This window comes from Macaca nemestrina, chromosome 9, assembly GCF_043159975.1.
Source record: "Macaca nemestrina isolate mMacNem1 chromosome 9, mMacNem.hap1, whole genome shotgun sequence".
NCBI lineage: Eukaryota > Metazoa > Chordata > Mammalia > Primates > Cercopithecidae > Macaca > Macaca nemestrina.
Genome location: NC_092133.1, coordinates 23,071,578 through 23,098,273, shown reverse-complemented (window position 1 = coordinate 23,098,273; position 26,696 = coordinate 23,071,578). Strand labels below are relative to the sequence as shown.

General features: G+C 41.4%; 1 protein-coding gene and 1 non-coding gene across 2 annotated transcripts in view; both read left to right on the top strand.

Moving 5' to 3' along the window:
* Positions 1–16,684: 16,684 nt before the first annotated feature.
* LOC105466651 (structural maintenance of chromosomes 3) overlaps positions 16,685–26,696 on the top strand; it is a 39,020-nt gene continuing 29,008 nt past the window's right edge. The window contains exons 1-4 of the mRNA XM_071069157.1: positions 16,685–16,834; positions 17,955–18,030; positions 22,979–23,017; positions 24,622–24,689. Coding sequence (XP_070925258.1) covers positions 16,820–16,834; positions 17,955–18,030; positions 22,979–23,017; positions 24,622–24,689 — 198 coding nt within the window. The 5' untranslated portion in view covers positions 16,685–16,819. The remainder of the gene's footprint in view (positions 16,835–17,954; positions 18,031–22,978; positions 23,018–24,621; positions 24,690–26,696) is intronic.
* On the top strand, positions 25,950–26,051 carry LOC112424335 (small nucleolar RNA U13). The gene has a single exon (XR_003015075.1). It is a non-coding gene; the product is annotated as a small nucleolar RNA U13 (small nucleolar RNA).

Genomic DNA, 26,696 nt, shown 5'->3' with positions numbered 1-26,696 from the left:
ATATATATATATAAATGAAAAAAAATTCGTCTTTACAAAAACATTATAGATTATAAGTAAAAACAAGAAAATATCAAAAGAAAGAAATGTTCTTGTTTTCTCAGATTTTTACATGCCTTTGGCTGTCAGTTGACTGACTAACTTTAAAATACCACACACTGTAGCATGGTCCTACTGCCACACAGCTCATGGTCAGCACCTGAACTGGTCTATCCCTTTGCTCAGTGAGACAGGTTCCCTAAAGCACTTGAATGTAAAACTGCTATAAAAGTTTCTAAATGCCTGCTTGCAATTAGGTACTGCTGTCCTCGTGAACCGGTAACCGTTTGTGGACTGCAGGGGTCTACGGAGCATGCTTCGAATAGTGCTGACAAGAAGAACTAAGTGGCTTGCTGAGGCCCACTGGTGTGTAAGTGCTGGACCACCTTTCTCTTAGTCTAATGCCCCCTTCATTTCCTACTTTAATTCAGTTTTTTTCATCTATCAAGTGGGTTTTTGAAAAGATTAAATGAGATTAGTCATGTGAAGTGTTCAGCAGAGCGCCTGGTACAGAGTAGATGCTATGACTATCATCACTAACTCACTGGTGTAAGGGAGGCTGATGTCTTCCCGGCCACGGATTCCCAGCCTTCACTGTCTTCCTCAGGACCAAGCCACGGGGAGAGGGACCAGTTCCTCATCCACATTCAATGAGCACAGACACCCCCTAGTGCTCGCCTTTCTCAATCCTTTCCCCTTGGAGGAGCTTGCATCTGAGATCCTTATCTATGGGTCCCCATATCACACCACTCTGAGAATTGTGCACCTGGGAGCTATGCAGTGCAGTCTACACAGTCATACACAGCAGCACTGTCTTGATTAGCTAGAGTCAAGCCTTGGCACTGAAACACGGTCTTTCCTTCCAAATAGTAGAACCACTAGCTTTCTTCCCAAGGAAGTTATTATGGTGACCACAAAGCTAGCTTAGATGATATAATCAGGACCCTCACTGACTATCCTTTATCCCCTTAACGAAGCAGTTCAGAAGGTAACTGTGACCTTGGACATTATCTGCAGATAGCAGAGATTTTATTTCATGACTTCCAACTCTTCAGCTCAATGCATTTCTATAGCTAATGTTCACCTGGATATCTGGCTCAGGGCTGATAAGTTCTTTGTAGCTTCCTTTTCAGGGACGTACAAATGAAAGGATGAAGGCAAATTCAGTGCCCTGGGCAACAAAAGGCAAGGTCAGCTAGGTACAAATTTCAAAGCACTTAAGCTTGTCTTTCTTCCTTTTCTGTAGAACCATAATTACCACATGTTGTCAAGAATGAAAAATAACCAACAAATGTATAAGTCACTATGTAATTCCAAGGGACTGTATGATACACCTTAGACTAGCCAACAGTCTGTCCTTCAAGTTGTGTGAAATCCAGGTGAGGAGACAAGACAAAAGTATGAGGAAGCATTCAAAGGCACTGGTAGACTAAAGAATAACAAAGGAAGGGCTACACATGAGCCCTCAGCACAACAGGCTGTGGATACTTTCATGCATGTTAACAGACTCCCTGCCCAAGTGCTATGCCAGCTACCTGGTTTTCTGCCTCCATTCCTTCTCTGAGGCCAAGGAAGTCTGCACAGCCAAGCAGAGGTGCAATGACCTCTGAGGGCAACCTTCAGTCAGTGAGAGATGAGAATTGGTGGACGAGAGTCTCCATGTCCCTGCACTTTGGTGGGACAGTTCTGAGGTATTGATATGGTTTGGCTGTGTCCCCACTGAAATCTCATCTTGAATTGTAGCTCCCATAATTCCCATGTGTTATGGGAGGAACCTGGTGGGAGATAATTGAATCATGGGAGTGGCTTCCCCATACTGTTCATGTGGTAGTGAGTAAGTCTCACGAGATCTGATGATTTTTCAAGGGATTTCCCCTTTTGCTTGGCTCTCATTCTCTCTTATCTGCCGCCATATAAGACATGCCTTTTGGACCGGGCGCAATGGCTCACACCTGTAATCCCAGCACCTTGGGAGGCCGAGGTGGGTGGATCATGAGGTCAGGAATTTAAGACCAGCCTGGTCAAGATGGTGAAACCCTGTCTCTACTAAAAATACAAAAATTAGCCAGGCATGGTAGCAGGCATCTATAATCCCAGCTACTCAGGAGGCTGAGGCAGAGAATTGCTTGAACCTGGGAGGCGGAGGTTGCAGTGAGCCGAGATTGCACCACTGCACTCCAGCCTGGGCAACAGAGTGAGACTCCCTCTAAAAAAAAAAAAAAAAAAAAAAAAAAAAAAAAAAAAGACATGCCTTTTGCCTTCCGCCACGATTGTGAGGACTTCGCAACCACGTGGAACTGTGAGTCTATTAAACGTCTTTTTCTTTATAAATTACCCAGTCTCAGGTATATCTTTATCAGCAGCATGAAAACAGATGAATACAGGTATGCTATATACATTTCCTCAGAAGTTTCCCAGTGGGATTGATTTCCAGTGTTCATGCAAGTAACCGGTTCAACAGAGCATAAGTTATTGGCTTTTCTGTCTTCCCTGTCTCACTCTTCCTACTCCATCACTTCTGCTCCCTGGGATCGCCTCCCATTTAAACCACCTGCACCCAAATCCTGACTTCAGGCTTCACTTGCGGAGGAAACTAAAATAAAGTCCATGGGCAGATGCCGAGTAACCTGCATGTTTCAGATCCCCTTCAATTATTATTATTGAGACAGAGATTCATTCTTGTTGCTCAGGCTGGAGTGCAACAGCGCGATCTTGGCTCACTGCAACCTCTGCCTCCTGGGTTCAGTGATTCTCCTGCCTCAGCCTTCTGAGTAGCTGGGATTACAGGCACCCACCACCACACCTGGCTAATTTTTTCTATTTTTAGTAGAGACGGGGTTTCACCATGTCGACCAGGCTGGTCTCAAACTCCTAACCTCAGGTGATATGCCCACCTTGGCCTCCCAAAGTGCTGGGATACATGGGTGTGAGCCACCATGCCCGGTGGATCCCCTTCAATTATGAAGACTCCTTCTAAACATCAAGAACTTTCACGGAGCCTGCCTTCAGCAACTAGTTGTTGTGCTTTTGGTATTCAGGCTTCATTCATTCAACAGGCACTTTTTTAAACTCTGATAAAGTACAGAACGACCAAACACTACTGTGACATCTATTATTCTTGTGAAAAGGTGTATATATATTTCTTATGACAGCATCTATTGAAAACAATGGTGTTTCTAGAGATAGAAGTAAAAATGATTTTCAAATGTATGAAAAGGTGCTAAACCTCGCTCACAGGAATAAGAATGCAAATTAAAAGACATTAAAATGCCATTTTCCATGTTTCAGATTGGCAAAGACCAAAAAGTTTGATAACATTGTGTTGGTTAGGATGTGGGGAATCATTAACTTAATAAATGATTATTGATCACCTATCACGAGTCTGTGCTGGGCACTGAGTAACCGGCAGTTAACAAAGTAAACCAAAATTCCTTCTCTCCAGGAGCACACATTCCAATGGGGAGCTGGTAATGCAGTCAGTGAAAATGACTCCCTGTGTCACTTCGTGAGTGCTCTGAAGAAAGACAAAGTCATATAAAATATGCTGAGTGACCAGGAGGTGGTGTTACTTTAGATAGGGTGGTCAGAGGAGACCTTCCTTATATGGTGACAATTGAGCAAAGGCCTGAATGAAATCTTGTGGATATTTCTCCTAGAAGTATTTTCCAGGCAGTGTGAAATAGTCAGATGAAGACTTTCACAGATACCAGTAATAAAAACTGGACCAAATGTGAAGCAATGGCTTCTTAGATAGGAAAACCACAAGCAACCAAAGGAAAAAAACCCAGATAAATTAGACTATATTAAAATAAAAAATGTATGTGTTTCAAAGGACATTATTAACAAAGTAAAAAGATAATCCACAGAAATGGGAGAATATATTTGCAAATCATGTACCTGATAAGGGTCTAGGATCAGAACATACAAAGAATTCTTACAACTTAACAATAAAAAGAAAGAACCTAAATAAAAAACAGGCAAAGTCTGGGCACGGTGGCTCACATGTGTAATCCCAGCACTTGGGAGGCTGAGACAGTTGGATCATTTGAGCTCAGGAGTTCGAAATCAGGCTGGGCAATGTGGTGAAACCCCGTCTCTACAAAAAATTCGAAATTATCTGGGCATGGTGGCATGTGCCTGTAATCCCCGCTACTCAGAAGCTGAAGTGGAAGAATTGCATGAGCCCAGGCGGTTGAGGCTGCTGTGAGCTGTGACCATACCACTGCACTCCAGCCTGGGTAACAGAGCAAGACCCTATCAAAAGAAAAAAAGAAAAAGAAAAAGAGAGAGGAGAAGTAACTGATACATGCTACAACATGTATGAGTCCTGAAAACATTATGCTACGTGAAAGAAGTCAAACACAAAAGGCCACGTATTTTTGATTGCATTTATATGGAATATGAAGGCTGTGAGGATTTGGTACAAGTATAAGAGCAATATATGGAGGATTACCCATTTATTCAGTCAATTATTTTTCCAATGATCGGTTTTTCGTAATAGTTGCAATTTTCCTACTGTGATTAGCTCAGTGGAGAGAGAATGCTTGTAACCCTCTCTAAGGGTAAAAGGGTTTGGTCTTTAGCTTTTAGAGAATGTTTAAGGTCACCAAGAATTTTCTCTCTAACTTTTCTTTTATTCTCAAGGTCCTTATTCAGAAAAGTAATGCAAAACCTGGAACTACAACAACAAAAATTTGCAAGTCCTTTCAATATAATTAATGACTTAGTATTCACAATTGTTTAAGGCCCAGATGGTTTACAATGCTGTAGAAAATGGAAGAAAACTGATACGATATGATGAATTTCTTTTGACCTTTAGAAAAAGATAACCTTAAAGGTTATAGTTTATCACCCTGTAGAATATTTACTAGTTTTGTGTCTAACCTAGGAATAATATTTCAGCACTCTTTTTTTCTAACACCTGTGTAAATTTGAGTTTCTTACATTCTCTTCTTTTTTTTTTTTTTTTTTTTTTTTTTTTTTTTTTTTTTTTTTGAGACGGAGTCTCACTCTGTCGCCCGGGCTGGAGTACAGTGGCCGGATCTCAGCTCACTGCAAGCTCCGCCTCCCGGGTTTACGTCATTCTCCTGCCTCAGCCTCCCGAGTAGCTGGGACTATAGGCGCCCGCCACCTCGCCCGGCTAGTTTTTTGTATTTTTTTAGTAGAGACGGGGTTTCACTGTGTTAGCCAGGATGGTCTCGATCTCCTGGCCTCGTGATCCGCCCGTCTCGGCCTCCCAAAGTGCTGGGATTACAGGCTTGAGCCACCGCGCCCGGCCTCTTACATTCTCTTCTAAACCAGCTTTGTCATTTTAGTGATTCCCTCATTAATAAGTTAAATCAAACTATGACACATGCTCATATGAGAATTGAGTTTTTAAAAATAAAAATTTGAAGATTATGGTGGCACAAAGTAGAGAAGCAAAATGAAGGTTATTGAGAGTTTCTTGGGCACTTCTTTTTAAAATCACCAGGTTTTTCCAATAATGACAATTTTCCTGGCATCATTCAGTGGAGGGCTGAGGACCTGTATTTCCTGTGAGGTATAAGAGTCCAGTCTTTAGTTCTGGGGGCTTGTTACAAGTATCTGAAAAGGCTCCTCTGTAAGGTTTTTCTCTAACGTCCCAAAAGAGGTCTTGCAACATCTCCTAGTTATCTCTCTTCTGTGGCAGAAGCAATGAAAGAGTGTGTCTCTCTTTTCTAAATCCCACCTTCTCACAAATGTTCTTCTTCCATCTTCCAAGATGGGAGTGTCCTAGGTTTTCTCTTGGGTGATTTGACAGTCCCAGGCATCACCAAGACAGAACTATAATTTGGGAACATCTCTGGGGTGCCAGCTCTATCTCTTGGGTACCATGAGAACTGAATAGGAACTGGGCAATAGTGAGGTATCTCTTTCTTATTCATGAGACTGGAATCTCTTAGCAGTATAGGGGAGATAAGGAGGGCAATGAGAAACTATGACATCAAGGTACATCATATGTGCACTTTGCCCTTGCCCTGTACCTCACCTTTGCTGTCTTTGGAGTCTTTATTGCACCAGATATTTTACTGCACCAACTACATTGTTGTTGTGTGAAAGAGTCTACAGCCTCAGAAATTTTTTGAAATATGGCCAGAAGTCTGGGCACAGGTAACAGCCCTCTGCTCAGGTAGCATCAGACTGAAATCAAGGTGTTAGCCAGGCTGCAGTTTCATCTGAGCCTTAGAACCTTTTCCAAGCTCCCTGGATTTGGCAGAATCCATTACTTGCAGCTGTAGAACTGTAGAACTTCTGCGATGCTAAGGTCCCCAAAGAGGTCTTGCAATGTCTCCCAGGTACCTGTGAGAGAAGCAATGAAAGAATTTGTCTCTCTTTTCTAAATCTTTCCTTGAAGCTACCTGGCCACTGCACCTGGCCAAATTTTTTTTTTTTTACTTTAAAAAAGTATTTTATTACTATTTGTAGACACAAGGTCTTGCTCTGTGCCCAGGCTGGAGTGCCATGGTGCGATCTCAGCTCACTGCAAGCTCCACCTCCCGGGCTCACGCCATTCTCCTGCCTCAGCCTCCCGAGTAGCTGGGATTACAGGGGCCTGCCACCACGCCTGGAGAATTTTTTGTATTTTCAGTGGAGACAGGGTTTCACCGTGTTAGCCAGGATGGTATCGATCTCCTGACCTCGTGATCCGCCCGCCTCGGCCTCCCAAAGTGCTGGGATTACAGCCGTGAGCCACCGTGCCCGCCTTCCTTTTCATTCTTCAGCAACAACCTATATTGCTAGTTCCTTCAAACTTTTCAGTTTCCAAGCTTCTCTGCATCACCACCACATTTTCTCACTCAGACTGGGCTGTGCACTAGTAACATCTTAAATTTGTATAACCCTGGAGTTTAGGGAGTTTTCCTACTTTTTAATTTGCTGATAAATGAATTAAGGAAATAAAGGGATATGATTTCCATGTGGCCAACAGGGAAACTGAAGCACAGACAGAGCCATTACACCCATGGGTCTGCAGCACAGTTGGTGACAGATCTGGGACCAGTTGCTGATTTCCAGGCTGGGGCTTTTTCACTAGGTGAGTGGCTTATCTGGTTTGCTTTTCCTGCCATTCCTCCTTCACCAAAAAGCAAGACTCCTGCTTTCATCTCCTATGGAAGAAAAAAGAAGGAAGGGAGAATTCTGCAGCTAGTCACCCTGCACTCTTCTTTCCATCAGCAATTCCGCTGAATTAGCTCTCAGGGATTTCCTTAGATAGGAATTTTTTTTTTTTTTTTTTTTAAACGGAGTCTCTCTGTCACTCAGGCTGGAGTGCAGAGGTGTGATTTTAGCTCATTGCAACCTCTGCCTCCCCGGTTCAAAGTGATTTTCCTGACTCAGCCTCCTGAGTAGCCGGGATTACAGGTGCGCACCACCACTCCCACCTACTTGTTGTATTTTTAGTAGAGACGGGGTTTCTTCATGTTGGTCAGGCTGGTCTCGAACTCCTGACCTCCTGATCCACCTGCCTTAGCCTCCCAAAGTGCTGGGATTACAGGCGTGAGCCACAGCACCTGGCCTTAGATAGGATTTTTAACACACACCACAGGCTCCTACTCACTTCAGTGCCTTCAGGTGAGTGGTTCTCCTCTGCTGAAATGCCTTCATCCTTCCTCTTCGTGAACCCAAATCCACCCCAGTCTGCAGACATTTTCCATGTCACTTTCCTGCCTGACCCCACTTCACACCACCAGGACTGTGACTCAACCATGCTGACCAAGAGTCTACGATGGGGCCATTGTTTCTAGGGTCTTGCACCTTCCTCATCTCATTTCAATTCACAGAAAACATGTGAGGCAGATATTTTTATTCCTATTTTAGAGCTGATACAACCCAGGCTCAGGAAAGTTGAGAACTCCAGCTTCTTGACTCTCCAGGCCTTGTGCTCTTTACTTTCCCCCACAGGACTCAAGGTGTTTTTTCCCTCATCAATGTCCTTTCCTTTATGAACATTCTAGTATTTCTGTGTACCATTCAGAAGAACTGCAAGAATTTTAGTTCCAGGGTTAGGTGAGTCTCATGTAATAGTCTGTGGGAGGTTGAAAATTGAATAATTTCCACTTCAGTTTTGCTGGATATTAAAATAAAGGTTGCCAAAAACATATTTCATTGCAAGCATCCAAGTTACTGGATGTCCAGAAATGAGAGGTATAGGGGTCAAGGCCCTGGCTCCCCTGGAGGTTCGAAAATCACTGACATGAGGCAGATTAATAAGAGAAAAGGCATACAAATTTATTTAACATGTACACACTCAGGGAGAATCACAGGGTAACTGCCTATTCCCTAAAAGTCTTCAGAAGCTCCTCCAAAATTCTTAACTGAGTTTTGACAAATGCATAAACCGTGGAATCCAAATCACTATAAAGATACAGAACATTATCATCATCTCCCAGAAAATTCCCTATGTTCCTTCCTGGTTCTTTCCAACTCTCCCTGAAGCAATCACTTTTCTGATTTTTTTCTGAACCTATATGCCCTCATTTGTCAGAGTTGATTTTTTTCCACCATAGATGTGTTTCATCTGTTCAAGAACTTCATATACATAGAATTATACAGTATGTATGCATCAGGGGAAAGCTATTTTCACTCAGTATAATACATACATTTTTTCCTTTTTGTAGAGAATGGGGTCTTGCTATGCTGCCCGGGCTGGTGTCAAACTTTTGGGCTCAAGCCTTCCTCCTGCCTCTGCATCCCTAAGTGTTGGGATTACAGGCATGAGTTACTGCCCCCGACCACACTCAATATAATATTTTGGAGATTCAGCTATGTCCCTGTATCATGTGTCTGTAGTTCACTTCTCTCTCGCTCTCTCTTTTTTTTTTTTTTTTTTCCTGTTTTGAGACGGAGTCTTGCTCTGTTGCCCAGGCTGGAGTGCAGTGGCACGATCTTGGCTCACTGCAACCTCTGCCTCCTGGGCTCAAGCGATTCTCCTGCCTTAGCCTCCTGAGTAGCTGGGACTATAGGTGCACACCACCATGCCCAGTTAATTTTTATATTTTTAGTAGAGATGGATTTTCACCATGTTGACCAAGATGGTCTCGATCTCTTGACCTCGTGATCCGCCCACCTCGGCCTCCCAAAGTGCTGGGATTACAGGCATGAGCCACTATGCCTGGCCAGACCTCCCTCTTCTTCGTAACTTGTTTTTTGCATTTCATTGCTTTCTTCCAAAAATACCAGATTTAGGGATTTTGTATTAAATGCCTTTTAAATTATACAAGATAATTTAAACCAGAAAATGTATCAGCTTACACTATGTTAAATAATGTAGTTTTGTGTTGAACTTTCTAGTGATACAGTTACTACTGAATAAAAAATTGGGAATCTGGAACATGGCATATTTGATTCTATGCCAGAATTTGGATTTCTGCATTAATCTAAATAGCTCAAGCTTTGTATAAAGATGATCTAAACCTGAGATTTCAATAGCACATTTGAAATTATAATGTATTTCAATTAGATACAGCACTGTTATATTTTATGAAATGGTTCAAGAATGACTTAGATAATCTATACATTGTCATCTGTACAGGGTCTAAATATTGGTATGGTTAAAATATTCACTGTTGAAATCTTTTCCTAGGTTTTTCCAGCTTTATTAAGATGTATTTCACATACAATAAAATTTACCCATTTAAAGTATGCAGTTGAGTTGTCTTCACTATATTCAAGAAGTCGTGCAACCATCATTACAATACAATTTTAGGATATTTTCAACACTTTCCTTCCTCCCCTAAAAAACAAATCTATACTCCATTTTCAAACCTTCCCTTCCAATCCCCAGCCCCAGGCAGCCACTGACCTGTTTCTGTCTCTGTGGATTTTCCTATTCTGGAAAGTGCCTAAATGTTTTCCAAAGTGGCTGCGTCATCTTACAATCCCACCAGCAACATACGAGGCTTTTAATTTCTCCATATCCCAGCGAACACCTGTTATTGTCTGTCTTTTTATTTTAGCCATCCTAGTGGGTATGAAGTGGTATCTGATTGTGGTTTTGATTGACATTCCTTTGATGACTAATGATGTGGAGCATCTTTTCACACGTTTATTGGCCATTTGTTTATTTTCTTTGGAGAAATGTGTATTCAAATATTTTGCCCATTTTTAAAATGGGTTGTTTGTCTTTTATTGTTGAGTTGTAAGAGTTCTTTATATAGTTTGGATACACACACACACATACACACACACATAAATTGTCAGGTATATAATTTGCAAATATTTTCTCCCAGTCTATAGCTTGTCTTTTCACTTCTCTTAGTGAACAACAGTTTTGAGGAAGTACAATTAATCTTCTTTGTGTGTGTTACTTGTGCTTTGGCAAAATGTTACAGAAACCACTGCCAACACAAAGTCACAACAATTTACTCTTATGTTTTCATCTAGGAGTTTTGCAGTTTTAGCTCTTAGGTTAAATAAAATTTATAGAAGGTCATCGGTTTTCATGGAGCTCCTGCACTAGACCCAACAGACCAAACCAAAACTGATTTACTCATATTGAAGTTCCACATCACCACGCCAAAACTAAGTTGTTTATCTGACCTTTCAAGAAATCAAGAGAGAGAGAAAATAGCCAAATTCCTAAATAGGCCTGTTTTAGCCAGCATGATGAGGAAGCTTCCTCTGCTTCAACCTTTACAAGGAGAGCAACTTTGAAACAACTGTATTTTGTTTTCTGTCTGCTTTCCTCAGCCCTTTTCTACCTAGAAAGCCATGATGCCATGATCCTCTGCTCAACTCACCCGAATATGCATTCTTTTTCATAGAAGGAGGTGTTGCTGATTCTAGAATCACAAGTAAAGCCAATTAAGATCTAGCCAACTAAATTCGTTATAATTTTGTCTTAGGACGCGTTTAAGTCTATGATCCATAGGGGTTTGTGGCTATGGCTCATAGACCACGTTGTCCTAGGAGTGAGATAAGTCAGCAGTCAGTGACAGTGTGTACAGCTTCACTTACATACCAAATTAGATTAGGCTTGAGCGAGCACAGGCCGATATCAGTCACTGCAACGGGAAGTGTCAACCCCTTATCCAGTTTATGTACGGGAGGCAGATCTCACAACACAGCCTATCAGCTGAAGGGGAAGCTGAGTCCTAAGGAAGGTGTATTTTCTCCTTGGGTATATTCAGTATCATTTCCTTCAATCTGACCCTAAAACTTAACAGAGTACTGAACCCTAGGAAAAGGGGAACACCCGGATCTTTTGAATGCTGTTGGACATAGGATCTGAGCTGACAGTGAGCTCAAACATGTTTATGGCTCCCCTGATCCAGTGGAGGCTTACAAAGGCCAGGTGATAAATGAAGTCCTGGGTCAAGTCTGTTTCACATTGGTTGCACTGGGTCCGTAAACCCATCCTGTGGCTATTTCCCTGACCAATGAGCACACAGTCAAAATGGATTTTTTTTTTCTCTCTTTTTTGAGATGGAGTCCAGGCTGAAGTGCAGTGGCGTGATCTTAGCTCACTGCAACCTCCGTCTCCTGGGTTCAAGCAATTCTCCTGCCTCAGCCTCCCTAGTAGCTGGGATTACAGTGCAGGCCACCATGCCCAGGTAATTTTTGTATTTTTAGCAGAGATGGGGTTTCTCCATGTTGGCTAGGCTGATCTCAAACTCCATTTGGGGTATATAAGCCCCAAATTGTAACTGCCTTTTTGAGTCACATTTAAAAACGTAAGTGATTAAAATCTGTTTCTTTCTTTTGCTAATGTGTCATCCAGGCTGGAGGGCAGTGGCACATTAATGATTCACTGCACCCTTGAACTCCTGGGTTCAAGTCGTCCTCCCGCCTCAGCCTCCGGAGTAGCTAGGACTCACCACCAAGACTTCAGCTCCTGCCCTCTTATGTTCATGGATACCCCCCTGCTCCACACCTCATCCATAAACATGAAAAGGGCAGAGGAAAAGTTTCTTCCTCCTCAACACTATTAAGAGACATTCATGCCGGGCGCGGTGGCTCACGCCTGTAATCCCAGCACTTTGGGAGGCTAAGGCGGGCGGATCACAAGGTCAGGAGATCCAGACCATCCTGGCTAACACGTTGAAACCCTGTCTCTACTAAAAATACAAAAAAATTAGCTGGGCGTGGTGGCGGGCGCCTGTAATCCCAGCTACTGGGGAGGCTGAGGCGGGAGAATGGCGTGAACCCGGGGGGCGGAGCTTGCAGTGAGCCGAGATCGCGCCACTGCACTCCAGCCTGGGAGACACAGTGAGACTCCGTCTCAAAAAAAAAAAAAAAAAAAAAAAAAAAAGACACATTCACGCTAGAGGTAATCAGTAACTATCTGTTCAATGAATGAATACATGAATAATGAGGGGTTGGGTGGTCCCAGAGTCTTTGGTCAGTTTTCTCCTGGCATTTTGACCTTTCTAAACTGAAAGCTCTTTGCTGTCTTTTCCCAGGGATTTGCTGAATACAAGTTTGGCTATGAACTAATAACAAAAATAGCTAACATTATGTCTTGTGCCAGTTATTTTAAATAAATCATCCTAATTGATCTGCAAGGAAATTTCCATAGATGTCATTAAAATCTTTACTTATAGATGAGGAAACAGGCTTCAGGAGGTTAATCTTCCCCAGGTCATACGTCAGCAAGTGGTAGAGCCGGGATGTGGGCCAGCACTCCCAAAGTCTGATCACTGCCTGTTGGGGCAAATCTCTATCTGCATCTTTGCTGCCTGGAAAGGCAGAGAATATTCCCATTTTATTTACAGGAAAACTAAAGTCACATGGTAAAATGACATGTCCCAAGCCGTGGAATTTGTCAAATGGAGTCAGCATAAGACCCTTGGGTTTCCAACCCAATGCAAAATAAGTACTCTTGCTCCTCACAGCATCAGTGAAAAAACCTCAGACAGACCATACACATGATAGCACTTTGAAGTGGGTGAGGAGCTACACAAATATACGGGATTATGATTGCTATGTGTCTGTGCTTTGAGCATTAAAGACTCCATTCTTAAAGACTTATGATTAATATCTCTTTTTCCTACCTCCCACTCCAGTGTGTCTAAGTGATCATGCCGAATCAATCCGAGGTGGGGTTGGGACAGAGAAAGAAAAGCACTGAGGTGATGCCATGTGTTGTTAATGAGATGTTTAGATGTAAAATGATGTTACCAAGCAAAAAGGGCTCAGTGCTTGATTTGCTAGAAGCCAATAGTATGATACCAGGTTTTTGAGAAAAGCTTTTTATTGCAAGTTGACTAAAAAGACAGGAATCCAGCTCGAATGTGTCTCTCTGTACTAGGTTTAAGGTAGCAATTTTATTAGAAAAATATTCATCGGTGGATTCTGGGATTAGTAGGTGATTGGCAGAAGGAAAGGGGAGGTCTAGAAAGTGCTGAGGCATGCACAGTTACCTCTTCATGCCACCACATGGATCATATGTCGACTTCAAGGGGAGTTCGTATGAACCATGCACTGGAAATTCAGGCTGTGATGTCAGCAAATCATTTGCGCAAACTCCACTTGGTCATATTGGTTCCAAGCAATTTCAGCCAGTTTTTTAATATTACAAGTGGAGGGAGTTTCAGCAAGTTGTATCTTTTCTCATCTGCTATCCTGCAAACTCAAGAATTTGTTAGTCACAGGCTTCTTTAATTCTTTGGGGCACTGTTTCAAAGGCTGCAGTTTTCCGTTGTTTAGCTATGAGCTAGTAGGCACTGTGCAGCTGGCATTCTGCTTTATGGTGGCAATTTCTTTCAGGAATGTCCCTTTGCTTCCAGATAGTTCATAGGTTTGAAGAACTATTCATCCTGGCTAAAGGAGATCAATATGTTCTACGCCTACGTACTTACCAGAAGATAATGATGCTCCTAAGGGGGATGAAAGGTGGGTGAAATGGGGACATAGGGAGCTTTTAAACACCAACAGCTGGCATATGTGAGCCCTGCACAGTGGTAAGTACTTTGCTTCTGTGCATTTTTCACTCGTAAGTATTTACTGAGTACTTTCTGTGAATTAGTTACTAAATAACAGCAGGAACAAAATGAAGTCCCTTCTCTCTTGGATTTATATTCTTGCAGAGACAGACAAAAAAATACGTAAATATAAACAAAAGCATTACATTCTCAAAATCACCTTTCGATTTTTTTTTTTTTTTGAGACAGAGTCTCGGTCTATTGCCCAGGCTGGAGTGCAGTGGCCGGATCTCAGCTCACTGCAAGCTCTGCCTCCCGGGTTTATGCCATTCTCTTGCCTCAGCCTCCCGAGTAGCTGGGACTACAGGCGCCCGCCACCTCGCCCGGCTAGTTTTTTGTATTTTTTAGTAGAGACGGGGTTTCACCATGTTAGCCAGGATGGTCTTGATCTCCTGATCTCGTGATCCGACCGTCTCGGCCTCGCAAAGTGCTGGGATTACAGGCTTGAGCCTCCACGCCCGGCTCACCTTTTGATTATTTTAGGTTTTTCACTGATCTTTTTTTCTGCCTATATAAATAATATAAGCTAATTGTATAAGATTCATTTAATATGGAAAAGCCTAAGGAAGAAAGTAAAACTCCCATCACTGTGAAAGCCATTTAAATGTTTTAGTCACCATCTTTTCACATTTTACCTACAAAGGTAAAAACAATTTTAGGTAAATAGGATTATCTTATACACCCTGTTTGTAATTCTGAATATGATGAAGTTTTATCATCTTCATTTTGTAGACTAGGAATTAGAGGCTTAAAACTTTTTTTTTTTTTTTTTGAGATAGAGTCTCTCTCCATCACCCAGGCTGGAATGCAGTGTCACAATCTCAGCTCACTGCAACCTCTGCCTCCTGGGTTCAAGTGATTCTCCTGCCTCAGCCTCCCAGGTAACTGGGATCACAGGCACCCGCCACCGTGTCCAGCTAATTTCTGTATTTTTAGTAGAGATGGAGCTCTGCCATGTTGGCCAGACTGTTCTCAAACTTCTGACATCAAGTTATCCACCCACCTGGGCCTCCCAAAGTGCTGGGATTACAGGCGTGAGCCACCACATCTGGCCTAAGCTTTAAATAATACAACTAAAATCTAGAAGTAAAATGTTTAGATTGGGTGCAGTAGTTCATGCCTGTAATTCCAGCATTTAGGGAGGCAGAGGTGGGAGGATCCCTTGAGGCCAGAAGGTAGAGACCACCCTGGGCAATATAAGGAGACCCGGTCTCTTAAAAAAAAAAAAAGTTAGCTGGGCTTGGTGGCCACAGCCCTAGGCTGAGATGAGAGGATGGCTTGAACACAGGAGTTCGAGGCTGCGGTGAACCATGACCGAGCCACTACGCTCCACCCTGGGTGACAGAGCGAGATCCTGTCAGAAAAAAAAAAATAGAAGAAAGAAAAGAAAATGGTTAAATATTTATTTATTTATTTTGAGACAGAGTCTCCCTCTGTTGCCCAGGCAGGAGTGCAGTGGTGCAATCTTGGTTCACCGCAACCTCTGCCTCCTGGATTCAAGCAATTCTCCTGCCCCAGCCTCCTGAGTAGCTGAGATTACAGGCTCCCACCACGACGCCTGGCTAATTTTTATATTTTGAGTAGAGACGGGGGTTTCGCCGTGTTGGCCAGGCTGGTCTTGAACTCCTGACCTCAGGTGATCCTCCCCCCTCGGCCTCCCAAAGTGCTGGGATTACACGAGTGAGCCACTCAACCTGGCCTATTTATTTATTTATTTTAAAGCAAGGGCTGGATAGGATTTTATCCGGGCTCCACATAAAGGACTCCTAGGGAGATACCCTGGTTAACAGAGGCAGTTAGGAGGCTATTAAAAATAGTTCAATCTAGAAATAATCAAGACCAGAATTGCCTCCAGCAGCGGGCCGGAGGGCTGGGGATGATCTGGGTATTTTGTTCTCTTCCCAGCAAGTAATTTCAGAGCTCAGAGATCCATTTTTTAAACAAATGATGTTTTTCTCCCAAGACTGATAGGGATCAGAGAGACCTAGGGTTGCCACTAGCACCTAATCCAGGCTGTTTTTTTTTGTTTTTAAAGTAGATTAAAACCTTTCAGCCTTACCTAAATCTTTGTTGCAATTATACAGATCTGCCTAGATTTATAGCAGATGCCAGAGTAGAAACAGTTACGGAGGGAATTAATTAACACATATTAAAACAAATTTTCGAGCATTGACAAATCCCTTCGGGGTTGTCCTGCGAATGGGCAGTTCGGAACCAGCTTGGGGCGTGCTAAGATTGTAAACGTTCCTAGGGAGAGCTATAACAAAGGGGCAGCAGGGACTCTGTGCACAGAATTCCAACAGTCACCAGCATTCCATGTGTTCCAGAACTGGCACAGCGCGCGCGGTCCCCTTTTTTAAACAGTGCGGAATCACGTGGCCGACGGCCCGCAGCGCTACTGGCCCTCGGAGTCTCCCACCCGGCTTTGGCGCGGAACCTTACCCCCTCGTGGACGCGACCATTGGCCCTGCGCTCGGAGGGGGTACGGACCAACCTTACGGTCATGGCTTCTCCGAGTGAAGCTTTTGACTAAGTCTCAGGAAACCGTTAGCTACAGAATTCTATATTCAAATGAAATCCATCAAACAACGCTGTGGAAGACTGGTTTTGCCTAAAAGAAAGAGCAGACCTGAACTTGACTCCTCCTACGCCCTGTGAGGGCTGCAAGGTGGTTCCTTCCAAGGCGCGGACTCCGCCTCCACGAGCGCCGCCATTTTGTTTGGCTGGAGGGGAGCGAGCGGCGCTTTGGGGGAGGGGTCGCGTAGGCGCCTCACCTGACCGTGCAGCCGGGCGGTCGCTGCTCCGGGGCAAGTCTCCTTCCAGGCCAGGGGCCCGGAATCATGTACATAAAGCAGGTAAGGCCTTCGCGTCCTTCCACCCCGTCATAGGCCGGTAGGGACTGCTCCTTGAGGCGGGAGTGTTGCGGCGCCACCCGCAGCCTTTCCCTCTCTCCACAGGCTGGACCAGGGCTGGGCGGGGACTGTGGGGGAGGAGGGGACCCCAGGCCCCGCGAGTGTCCCGGCTGCGGGGTCGCGGAGAATTGGGGTGCCCTTCTGCAGCCTGGGCCTCCCCGCTGGCGCTGGTCTGGGAGAGGCAGGATCTCCGAGAGGTGTGGAAGGGCGGGCGGGCGGGCGGGCCGCTGGGTGGAACTGGGCCTTCCCGGGCGGCCCGAGAGCTGGCGGGGGCACCGCGCCGGGGCGGCCGCGGGCGTAAGGGCTGTGTGGTCCTGCACGGGTGGCCTCGCACGGGTCATGTGCGTGGGATGTGTGGAAACGTGGCCTCCCCGGCTCGGGGGCGGCCTTGGGGGCACAGGCTGGGGGTGTCAGGTGTCACTGCGGGGGGCCGTTCCTCTCCCGGATTAACCCGCGAAGTGAGCGGGACCCTCCTGCTTGCAGGATGCGGAGCGCCGCCTCCCCCGGTTGTTTACTTCTGTCAAAAGGGTCTTCCCGCGCGGGAGTCCACCACAAAGATGAGCCCAGGCACACGGCCTTGGAGACGGTTTTCTGTTGGATCTGTCGGGCTCTGAGCACTCCTTTGGAACGTGGGCTCTTTCTGGCTGGCGCTGGCCGGTGTGAGTGACTGAAAGCAGCACTCGGTGGTCTTGGAGTCAGGAGAGCTGGGGCCGGTCGGCCTGCTGGATAGACTTGCTATTGTACTGCAGTGTCTAGTGTTCCAGTTAGGCTCACACAGTGTTCTTGATTTTGAAAGATCCTTAACAGGTTGACAACTATAACGCCTAAAAAAAATAAAACCCAGCAGCATTGCACTGGCAAAGATTACCGATGAATGGACTTTTTTTTTTTTTCTTTTAAAGCAGATTTTTAATCACCACTTTCCAAAATGAATTTTTCTTATATGAAATTGCAGGTTTTCTATATTGCATTAAATGAGAAACAAGAAAGAAATTCAAGAGAAGAATGTTAATGTATTGTTTTTGGGGGGGGTGAGTTCTCAAAAGTGTTTTTTATTTACTAGGTGATTATCCAGGGTTTTCGAAGTTACAGAGATCAAACAATTGTAGATCCCTTCAGTTCAAAACATAATGTGATTGGTAAGTGTTCTTGGTTTACTCGGTCATATTTATAGTCTATACAGATAACGTAAATTCTGTCGATTTGTATATTGGCTTAAGGAGACAGGAATTGTCTTTGAATGTTAAGTAAAGTTATGTATATTTTTCTGCTTGAAATAACTTTTCTGTCTTATTGCGCTGATGAATTGCTTATTTCTATGAACTTAAAATGTTTGGATAAGACACTCATAAGTTACCCATTTTTTACCTGGGTAGCCTTGTATGTATGTGTAAGAGAGTTTTAAAGCATTTGCGCCCTTCTGTTCTTGTTATATATCTTAAAATGCTGACTGTTGCCTTATTTCAGAGACAAGACAGTTTTTATTCACAAAGTAGATCCCAGAATTCCTGCCCTCCCCCCAACCCTCTAGTTCAGTGTCTCTAAGGACAGACCATGTAGCTAGATTGGAAGAGCATAAATTTTAGAGCATAACAGAATGGGGTTCCAATCCCAGTTGTAGGGGGTTGGGGGGCTGGGGGAGGGATGGCATTAGGAGAAATACCTAATGTAAATGTCGAGTTGATGGGTGCAGCACACCAACATGGCACATGTGTACACCTATGTAACCTGCATGTTGTGCACATGTACCCTAGTATAATAATTAAAAAAAAAAAATCCCAGTCACGCGTTCTTTTTGAGACTTTGAGAAGCTTCAGTTTTCTCATTTGTAAACCTGTCTCATAGGGCTGTTGGAAAGATTAAATGAGAACCCTTATGTAAGTGTGAGAATAAAGGGCTAATGGTGATTGCCATTAACAATATGTCGTCATTATAGATGGCTCAGGTTGTAGTGTGCATTTTGCTGATACAGCTAACAAAGATGTTTTCTGACATTCTGCTGAGTATTTTACAGGATAGATGAAAGGAGTGCTTCTGGACACCAGAAAAACAGACTGCTATTGACGCAGTTTTGCTGTACAGAGTCCAGACTAAGCGGTATATTAGTTTGCTAAGGCAGCCATAACAAAATACCGTAGACTGGTGGCTTAAACAAGATATTTTTTTTTCTCACAGTCTGGAGGTCAGACATCCATCATCAGGATACCTGCATGGTTAGGTTCTGGTGAGGTGCTCTTCCTGGCTTACAGACAGCTGCTCTCTTGCTGTGTGCTCACATGGCCCCATCCTAACGTCCTCATTTAACCATAATCATCTTCCAGGGGCCCCCATGTCCAAATACTGTCACATTCAGGTTTAAGGTGTCAGTTGTTTCAAGGGAGCACAATTCAGTCTGTGACACGCAGGTGAGATTCATATTACTGTTTCCAGAAGACCCTCAGAGAATCATACTTTATTTTGTATAAAATTATAAAATTGAAGGCAGGTTTTTTTTGCCCTTGATTTATCAATAGCAGCCTTGTAGTTGGGAATAAAGAAGACATACTTTTTTTCCCGCTTGTGCTCTGTCTACTGAAGTCATTTAATTGAATTGACATGCCATAGGGTGGCTTAATTGTACTGGAGTTTTGCTTACATACAAGTACTTTCTGATTTTTTTCATCAATCGGAAAATCTTTAGAAATGTAGAAAAATAAGAATTACTAGATTTATATTTTCTTTAACTTGCACCTTAAAATAAGTATCTTAATATTTCATTTGTGTGATTTTATAAATCATCTGTAAAATAACTTATTAGCTAGAATGATTACATTTTATCTATAAGGTCCATCAAATACCATTGTTTTAGCTATTATCAGTTAGCTGTTTTACTACTGTGATTGCAGCATTGGATTTGTTAACAGTCACTATTACAAAGGAAAATGGTTTTTAAAACAAATGAACCCAAGATAACTCCTGATTAAACATGTTTTAAAACCAGGCACATTAGTAATGTAAGAAAGACCAAAAGTAGTTATGTACTGAGATTTGCCTTAAAAATATCTGGTGAAAGCATACCACTTTGATTGATGAATGATGTTGACTATTAAAAAATATCTCTTGGGTATATGCATCAAACATGTATCTTTTTAGGGATTTTTTCCCCCTAACCTTTTAACAAAAGAAATACATGTTAGTTATAGAACATTATGGAAAAGCTAAAAGGAAGAAAATTAAGATAAACTATACTCCTTTTACCCAGAGGTAACCATTCTTTGTTTTTTACTGCACACCATGATTCTTCAGAGATAACCATTCTTAATAATAACAGTCTATACTTGTGGTTAGTCCTGGTTTCCTAGAAAACAGCACAGACAGGCTTAGCTGCTAAGGCTTTAATGGGAGGTGCAGTTTGAGGGCAAGAATGAAGAGAAAAGCTGGTCACAGATTTCTAAAGAAGACACAGGTGGTTTGCAGTCATGTTGAATAACTTACAGACTTTGTGGACCCACCATGCCTTAGAAAGGTCAGATGATAGAGGAATGGATTTGGATTCGGACAAGGATTTGTTTGCTGGCACCTGTCTTTCATTGGTCAAAGTTTTCTACATCCGGCATTAATGCCTCCAAACTTTTGGATTGTGGTTCCCTGGGAACTAACACCCGGAAGTAGTCAGGGAGTTATAGCCTCCTTTCCATCTTCACAATTCAGGAGTACCTGAATGTACTCCCAAGGTAGCTTGAATCTACCAGAGGTGTTAGTAGACTGAGCCTCTCCATTGATTGGCAGCCAAGGCCTGGGTTGAGAAAGATGAATCTGGGGCCATATATAAACTGTATTTGCCTCAATTTGTTTTTAGTCTTTGTATACATCTGTAATTAAGCCTTTTTAAATAAAAATGGGTTCATCATATAATTTATTGATAATTGTTATTCTCCTTCAGGATAAATCTTGAAATATCTTTCTTTATTAAATATTCAGCATCCTTTAAAATTGCTATGTAGTGTTCCACTCTATAGGTAAGAGTAATTCTTACAAAGAAATTCTTAAAATTTCAGTTATTTATAGATGGATTATGGTTTGAAATATTTATTCATTTAATGATAAATTGTCATCTTAAACTTTTATTTAGAAATAGTTTAGGCCGGGCGCGGTGGCTCAAGCCTGTAATCCCAGCACTTTGGGAGGCCGAGACGGGCGGATCACGAGGTCAGGAGATCGAGACCATCCTGGCTAACACGGTGAAACCCCGTCTCTACTAAAAAATACAAAAAACTAGCCGGGCACGGTGGCGGGCGCCTGTAGTCCCAACTACTCGGGAGGCTGAGGCAGGAGAATGGTGTGAACCCGGGAGGCGGAGCTTGCAGTGAGCTGAGATCCGTCCACTGCACTCCAGCCTGGGCGGCAAAGCGAGACTCCGTCTCAAAAAAAAAAAAAGAAATAGTTTCAAATTTACAGAAAAATTGCCCCAATAAAAACTGTACAGAGACTACTCATAAACCCTTTACCTAGATTCACCTATTGTTAACATTTTCCCCACTTGCTATATCATTTCCACTCTCTACACACTTTTTTCCTTAGAGTAAGTTATTTATGCCACAGTCCTTTATCTCTGACTTTAATGTGTACTTTCTAAGAGGAGGGATAGTCTCTTTCATAATCAAAGTATAATTTACAACTTAAGTAAATTTAATACATAGTAAAAATCTGTCCATTTTACAGTTATGTTGACTGACCCAGAAATGTTCTTGATAGCATTTTCCCCCCTCTAGTGCAGGATCTAATTTAGGAGCAGGCGTTACATAGTTGTCATGCTTCTTTAGTCTCCTTTAATCTGGATCATTTCCACAGCTTTTGTCTTTTATAACATTGTTGTTTTTGAGAATTAAGACATAAGTGATGTTGTATCCCTTTCAGGATATCACATCTGGAGGCACATGAGGTCTGACTCTTACTGATATTACTTTTGATCACCCAGTCAAGGTCTAATGTTTCCACTGTGTAGGTATTATTTTTTCCCTTGCAACTAATAAGTAATATAGGCAGATGCTTTTGGACCATGTAAATCTTGTGCTCCTTTTCAAACTTTGTGCCTACATTTAGCATCTGTTGATGACCCTTGCCTTTATTCTGATGGTCACAAAATGATTTTTCATTTCCAGATCTCCTTTCACATTTACAACTTGGCATTTGGTAATTCTCCTCCTTCCTTACCTACTTATTTATCTTTTTATTATTGGTATGGATGCATGGATTATTCCCCCCACCAATAATTTATAATTTATTTAGTCATTTTGGTGCTCAGATTACCCCTAGATTTAGCTACTGAAAGCCCCTTTCAAGCTGGCTCCTACGTCTGTCATATGCGTTTTTTTAAAAAGTGTGTCCTTTCTGGCATGACATGATCTTTTTGGGATTTACTTTGCATTAAAGGTGGTAACTGTGTGGTTAATTTGCTCAGAATATTTCTGGCTCAAGATTGAGAAGACTGACATAGTTATTTATGAGTCTTAACACTGAAAAGTTTACTAAACAAATACACTTACTTAAGATCAAAAGGATTTGATATCCTTTTAAGTATTGAATTGCTTATATTTGAATTTTGTTAGTCAAAAAGTACCTTAAAATTATTTATACTTTTGTGGTTCTGTGAGACTACACATGATAATATAGGGTTGATTGTAAACATGAGAACACTGTAAGGATTTAAAATGATTGTTTTAGAATGTTAGCAATATATGAATCTTTCAATTGTTAAACATATATATAGTTAAATAGAATTATATATCCGTTGTAATATGATAAATTATAAGAGCCAGGTAGTATATTTAGCTACTCCTATTCATTGTAAACTATTGGGTAAGGGGAAAAGGATCAACTGTGAAATATCTTTAAAGAAAAAAACTATTAGAAGTCTGTACAAAATTGAATTCATTTGGTGATTATAGTTGTTTTATTGGTTTCTTTTGTTCACCGTTGTTTAATTTCAGATGTTAAGATGTATTAGAAAATGGGATTTTAAAAATTTTGAGTATTTTTAAAAAGGTAAACAGTTTTACATTTATTGGTTTTTATGTAAAATAACTTGTACTTTTTGAAATTTTCCAGTGGGCAGAAATGGATCTGGAAAAAGTAACTTTTTTTATGGTAGGTATTGTTTTTTGAATTGTAAATATATTAAGACCTGGGTATCTTAGGGTAGTTTATTGAAATCATTAATTTTCTGAGGTTATATATGCATGAAACCCAAGAAATACTTTATATGGGATTGCAGCTTAGTGTAGAGGGTTTAGAGTGTACAGATCTGAATTCTGCTTTATACCCAGTGGCTGATTAGCTATGTGAGACTGGGCAAAGCACGTAGCCTCTCAAATTGTTCTTTTCACTTTAAAAATGGAGATGTTTGGATGTTTGCCCTGTCTACCTTAGATGGTTTGTAAGAATGGAATGCAATAGTATGTAAGAAATTGCTTTTTAAACTTGAATGTAATATATAAGTGTTATAAATGCATATTTTAAATGTATGTAAATGCAGTAGAATAGTTCATAGTATTGTTTTGGAAAATGGTTCATCTTTCTTATTTCACCTTTTTAAAAACGTTTTCTAAAGTAGTCATCTTTGTAAAGGATGAAGAGATACAAAAAACTTGAAACTGAACAGACTGTTGTCAGTTTGAAGATAGTAAATAGAGCTTCGAAAATTCTCTCTGAAGATAAATTGCATTTAAGTATAAATAGCAATGCTTCTGTTAACAAATCCTTTGAGGAGAAAAACATTTTAACAAAATTAGACTGTTAAGGAGTAGGTTGAAAAATATGAACTTTTTAGTTGGGGTAATGCTTGAGGGAAAGGAGCATTTAGTGGACTGGCTTAATAAGAGTAAAGGTTCTGTCCCTTCTGTGCACACAAATCTGAAAGGCACTCTCTAGCCTGTATATCCTGTTGTGGTTGTAATTTGGCAACGATGAGAGAGTGGACTGAAGTGGAAGTATTTCAGAATCTCCAGGGTTGAGGGCAGTGTGAAGTCTCCTCACCCCGACCTGTGTCCACAGCACACACATTAATGCTTATGCACGTGCTTGCTGATGCGAGCAACCCCCTCCCCCCCGCCCCGCACATACACACAATGCCGAGGTCTCTTGGGTGGACTGGGACAAGAACAGCTGAGTAAAGAGTTCCACTTCCTAGGCAGGGTGGTCCAGTTAGGTACTCTATATGGAAGTAGGAATGGCCCTTTCTTACAGAGCTCAGTGTAATATAAGAAGTGTAGTAGAAGTTGGGCATCTCAAACATTTCCTTGTATTTCCTTAGTTTTATTTCTTTTGGTAAAGTATCCACTTAAGCATATTCTCATACATCCTATTTTGTTAAAAAAGATTTTAACTCATATCATTTATGTCTAGTGGGGAATAAAGCAAATACAGTGTTAACCTAATCTGGTCAGTGTACACTTTGAGCCGGAAATATACCTTAGTTTTGCTTGTCTGTTTTCGTGTATCTCGGTGCTTTCTCTTTATTTTCTTACTTTAAATGTTTCAATGAAAACTCAGTATTTTTCTTATATCACTTCCTACCTGATGAGTCTTATGTGCAGGCACGTTTTCTGCATTTCCTTTTGTCTATATGAAACAGATAATTTATTTGCATTGTCTGTTACCAGACACACTATGTTCTATTGAGGTGTGGGAAGTTATAAATAAGTTATAAACACTTTTTTAGGGTATACTAATAGTTCTTTTTGTATTTCCAGCAATTCAGTTTGTTCTCAGTGATGAGTTTAGTCATCTTCGTCCAGAACAGCGGTTGGCTTTATTGCATGTGAGTGAGACTGCTTTAAGGCATTATTGATATTAAATGTATTTTAAAAATAAATTTTCCATGCTGGTTAAAAAAGCATTTGTTCAAATTTCAGATTCTTTGTGAACCAGACACAGTCTATCTCATAAGTGTGTTACTCTGCTGTGAAATTTATCTTAACATGTTAATGCCAGATAAAAGCCCAATTTTTTTTTTTTTTTGAGACGGAGTCTCGCTCTGTCGCCCAGGCTGGAGTGCAGTGGCCGGATGTCAGCTCACTGCAAGCTCCGCCTCCCGGGTTTACGCCATTCTCCTGCCTCAGCCTCCCGAGTAGCTGGGACTACAGGCGCCCGCCACCTCGCCTGGCTAGTTTTTTTGTATTTTTTAGTAGAGATGGGGTTTCACCGTATTAGCCAGGATAGTCTCGATCTCCTGACCTCGTGATCCGTCCGTCTCGGCCTCCCAAAGTGCTGGGATTACAGGCTTGAGCCACCGCGCCCGGCCAAAAGCCCAATTTTTATGCAGTGGTTAGGAGAAAATTACAGGATTTGCCTATAGATATGTCCTCCATATAAATTTCTTAAAGGAGACGTGATATATTTCATAAGTGTTTTATTCTGCTATGAAATTTAGCCTAACATGTTAATGCCAGATAAAGGCCTAATTTTTATACGATGTTTAGGAGAAAATTATAGGATTTACCTATAGGTGGATATGTCTTCCATATAAATTTCTTTAAGGATGTGATCTGCAAAGGCTTAAAAGCACGTTTGCTGAGGAGAAAGAAGAGGAGTTTGAGATTGGAGATTAGGAACTTTAAGATGCAGAACCAAAAATTGGGAGCATAGAGAAACAACCATTGCAAACTAAACAACATACAAGTTGTTTGTTGTTTTAGCCATATTTGTACTTAGATAGTAAACATCATTTTCCAGTATGAAAAACAGTAGAGATGTTCTGCAACTTACAGTGGGGTTATGTCCTGATAAACCCATCATAAACTGAAAATACCGTAAGTCAGAAATGGACATTAACCTATGGTTGAGCAAAATGATCTAACACAAAGTCTGTTTTATAATAAAGTGTTGAATCTCTCATATAATTTATTGAATATTGTGCTGAAAGTAAAAAAAAAAAAAAAAAAAGTGATTTTATGGGTACTCAAATTATGGTTTCTACTGATGGTAAATTGCTTTCACACCCTTGTTAAGTTGAACCATCATAAGTCGGGGACCACCTGTTTATTTACAGTAATGTGAGTTAGAATATTTTATTAAATGGGTCCTTTTGTAATTCATAAGCACGATGATTGGGTTTTCGTGTTCATGTGAGTCATGCCTCCCTCAAACCTTGTTAGGATGTTGGCACATTACCAATGTTATGTGGAAAAAAATATGAGTAATAGACTAAAGTAATTTTAGGATAGAAAATCGTGAAAGACTACAAAAAATGATGTAATTAATCCTTCTGGTTTGAATATTGCTTATTAAAGACTAGAAAATGAAATTCCTCAATATATCTTAACAGTGTTTCTCACACATAGGAAGTTGTTTCGTTTATCTCTTGTCTGTCTTTTCCCCTTGTTTAGTTTGAATTTGTAGCCCAGTAATCAGAATTGATTTCCCATAGAAAACTTTTTAGGTTTTTCAGATTGGCATTAAAATAATAACCTCTTTGGTACAGTTCTTCATTGTATTTACTACATAGTAACAGTTTCTATAATCTGGAAGGTATCTGGACTTGGTACCATAGTTTTTGTGTCACAGATTGGTTTAAATGTGACACATGTTAAATGTGTGTATTTCTATAATAGATTTAAAACTGTAGAATGTCTCAAATTTTTTTAAAAAACAGACTTTTGGTAATTATCCCATGATTTATTAGGATTTCTTTGTAGCATTAAAATGAGACTGTAAGAGAAGTCTTATGGTATGTTAGGTATTAGCAAATAGGTAGAATTAAATGGCCCCGGTCTTCCAGTCTAATAAAGTGGTCTGTAGAATCAAATTTAAGGATATCTAACTTTGA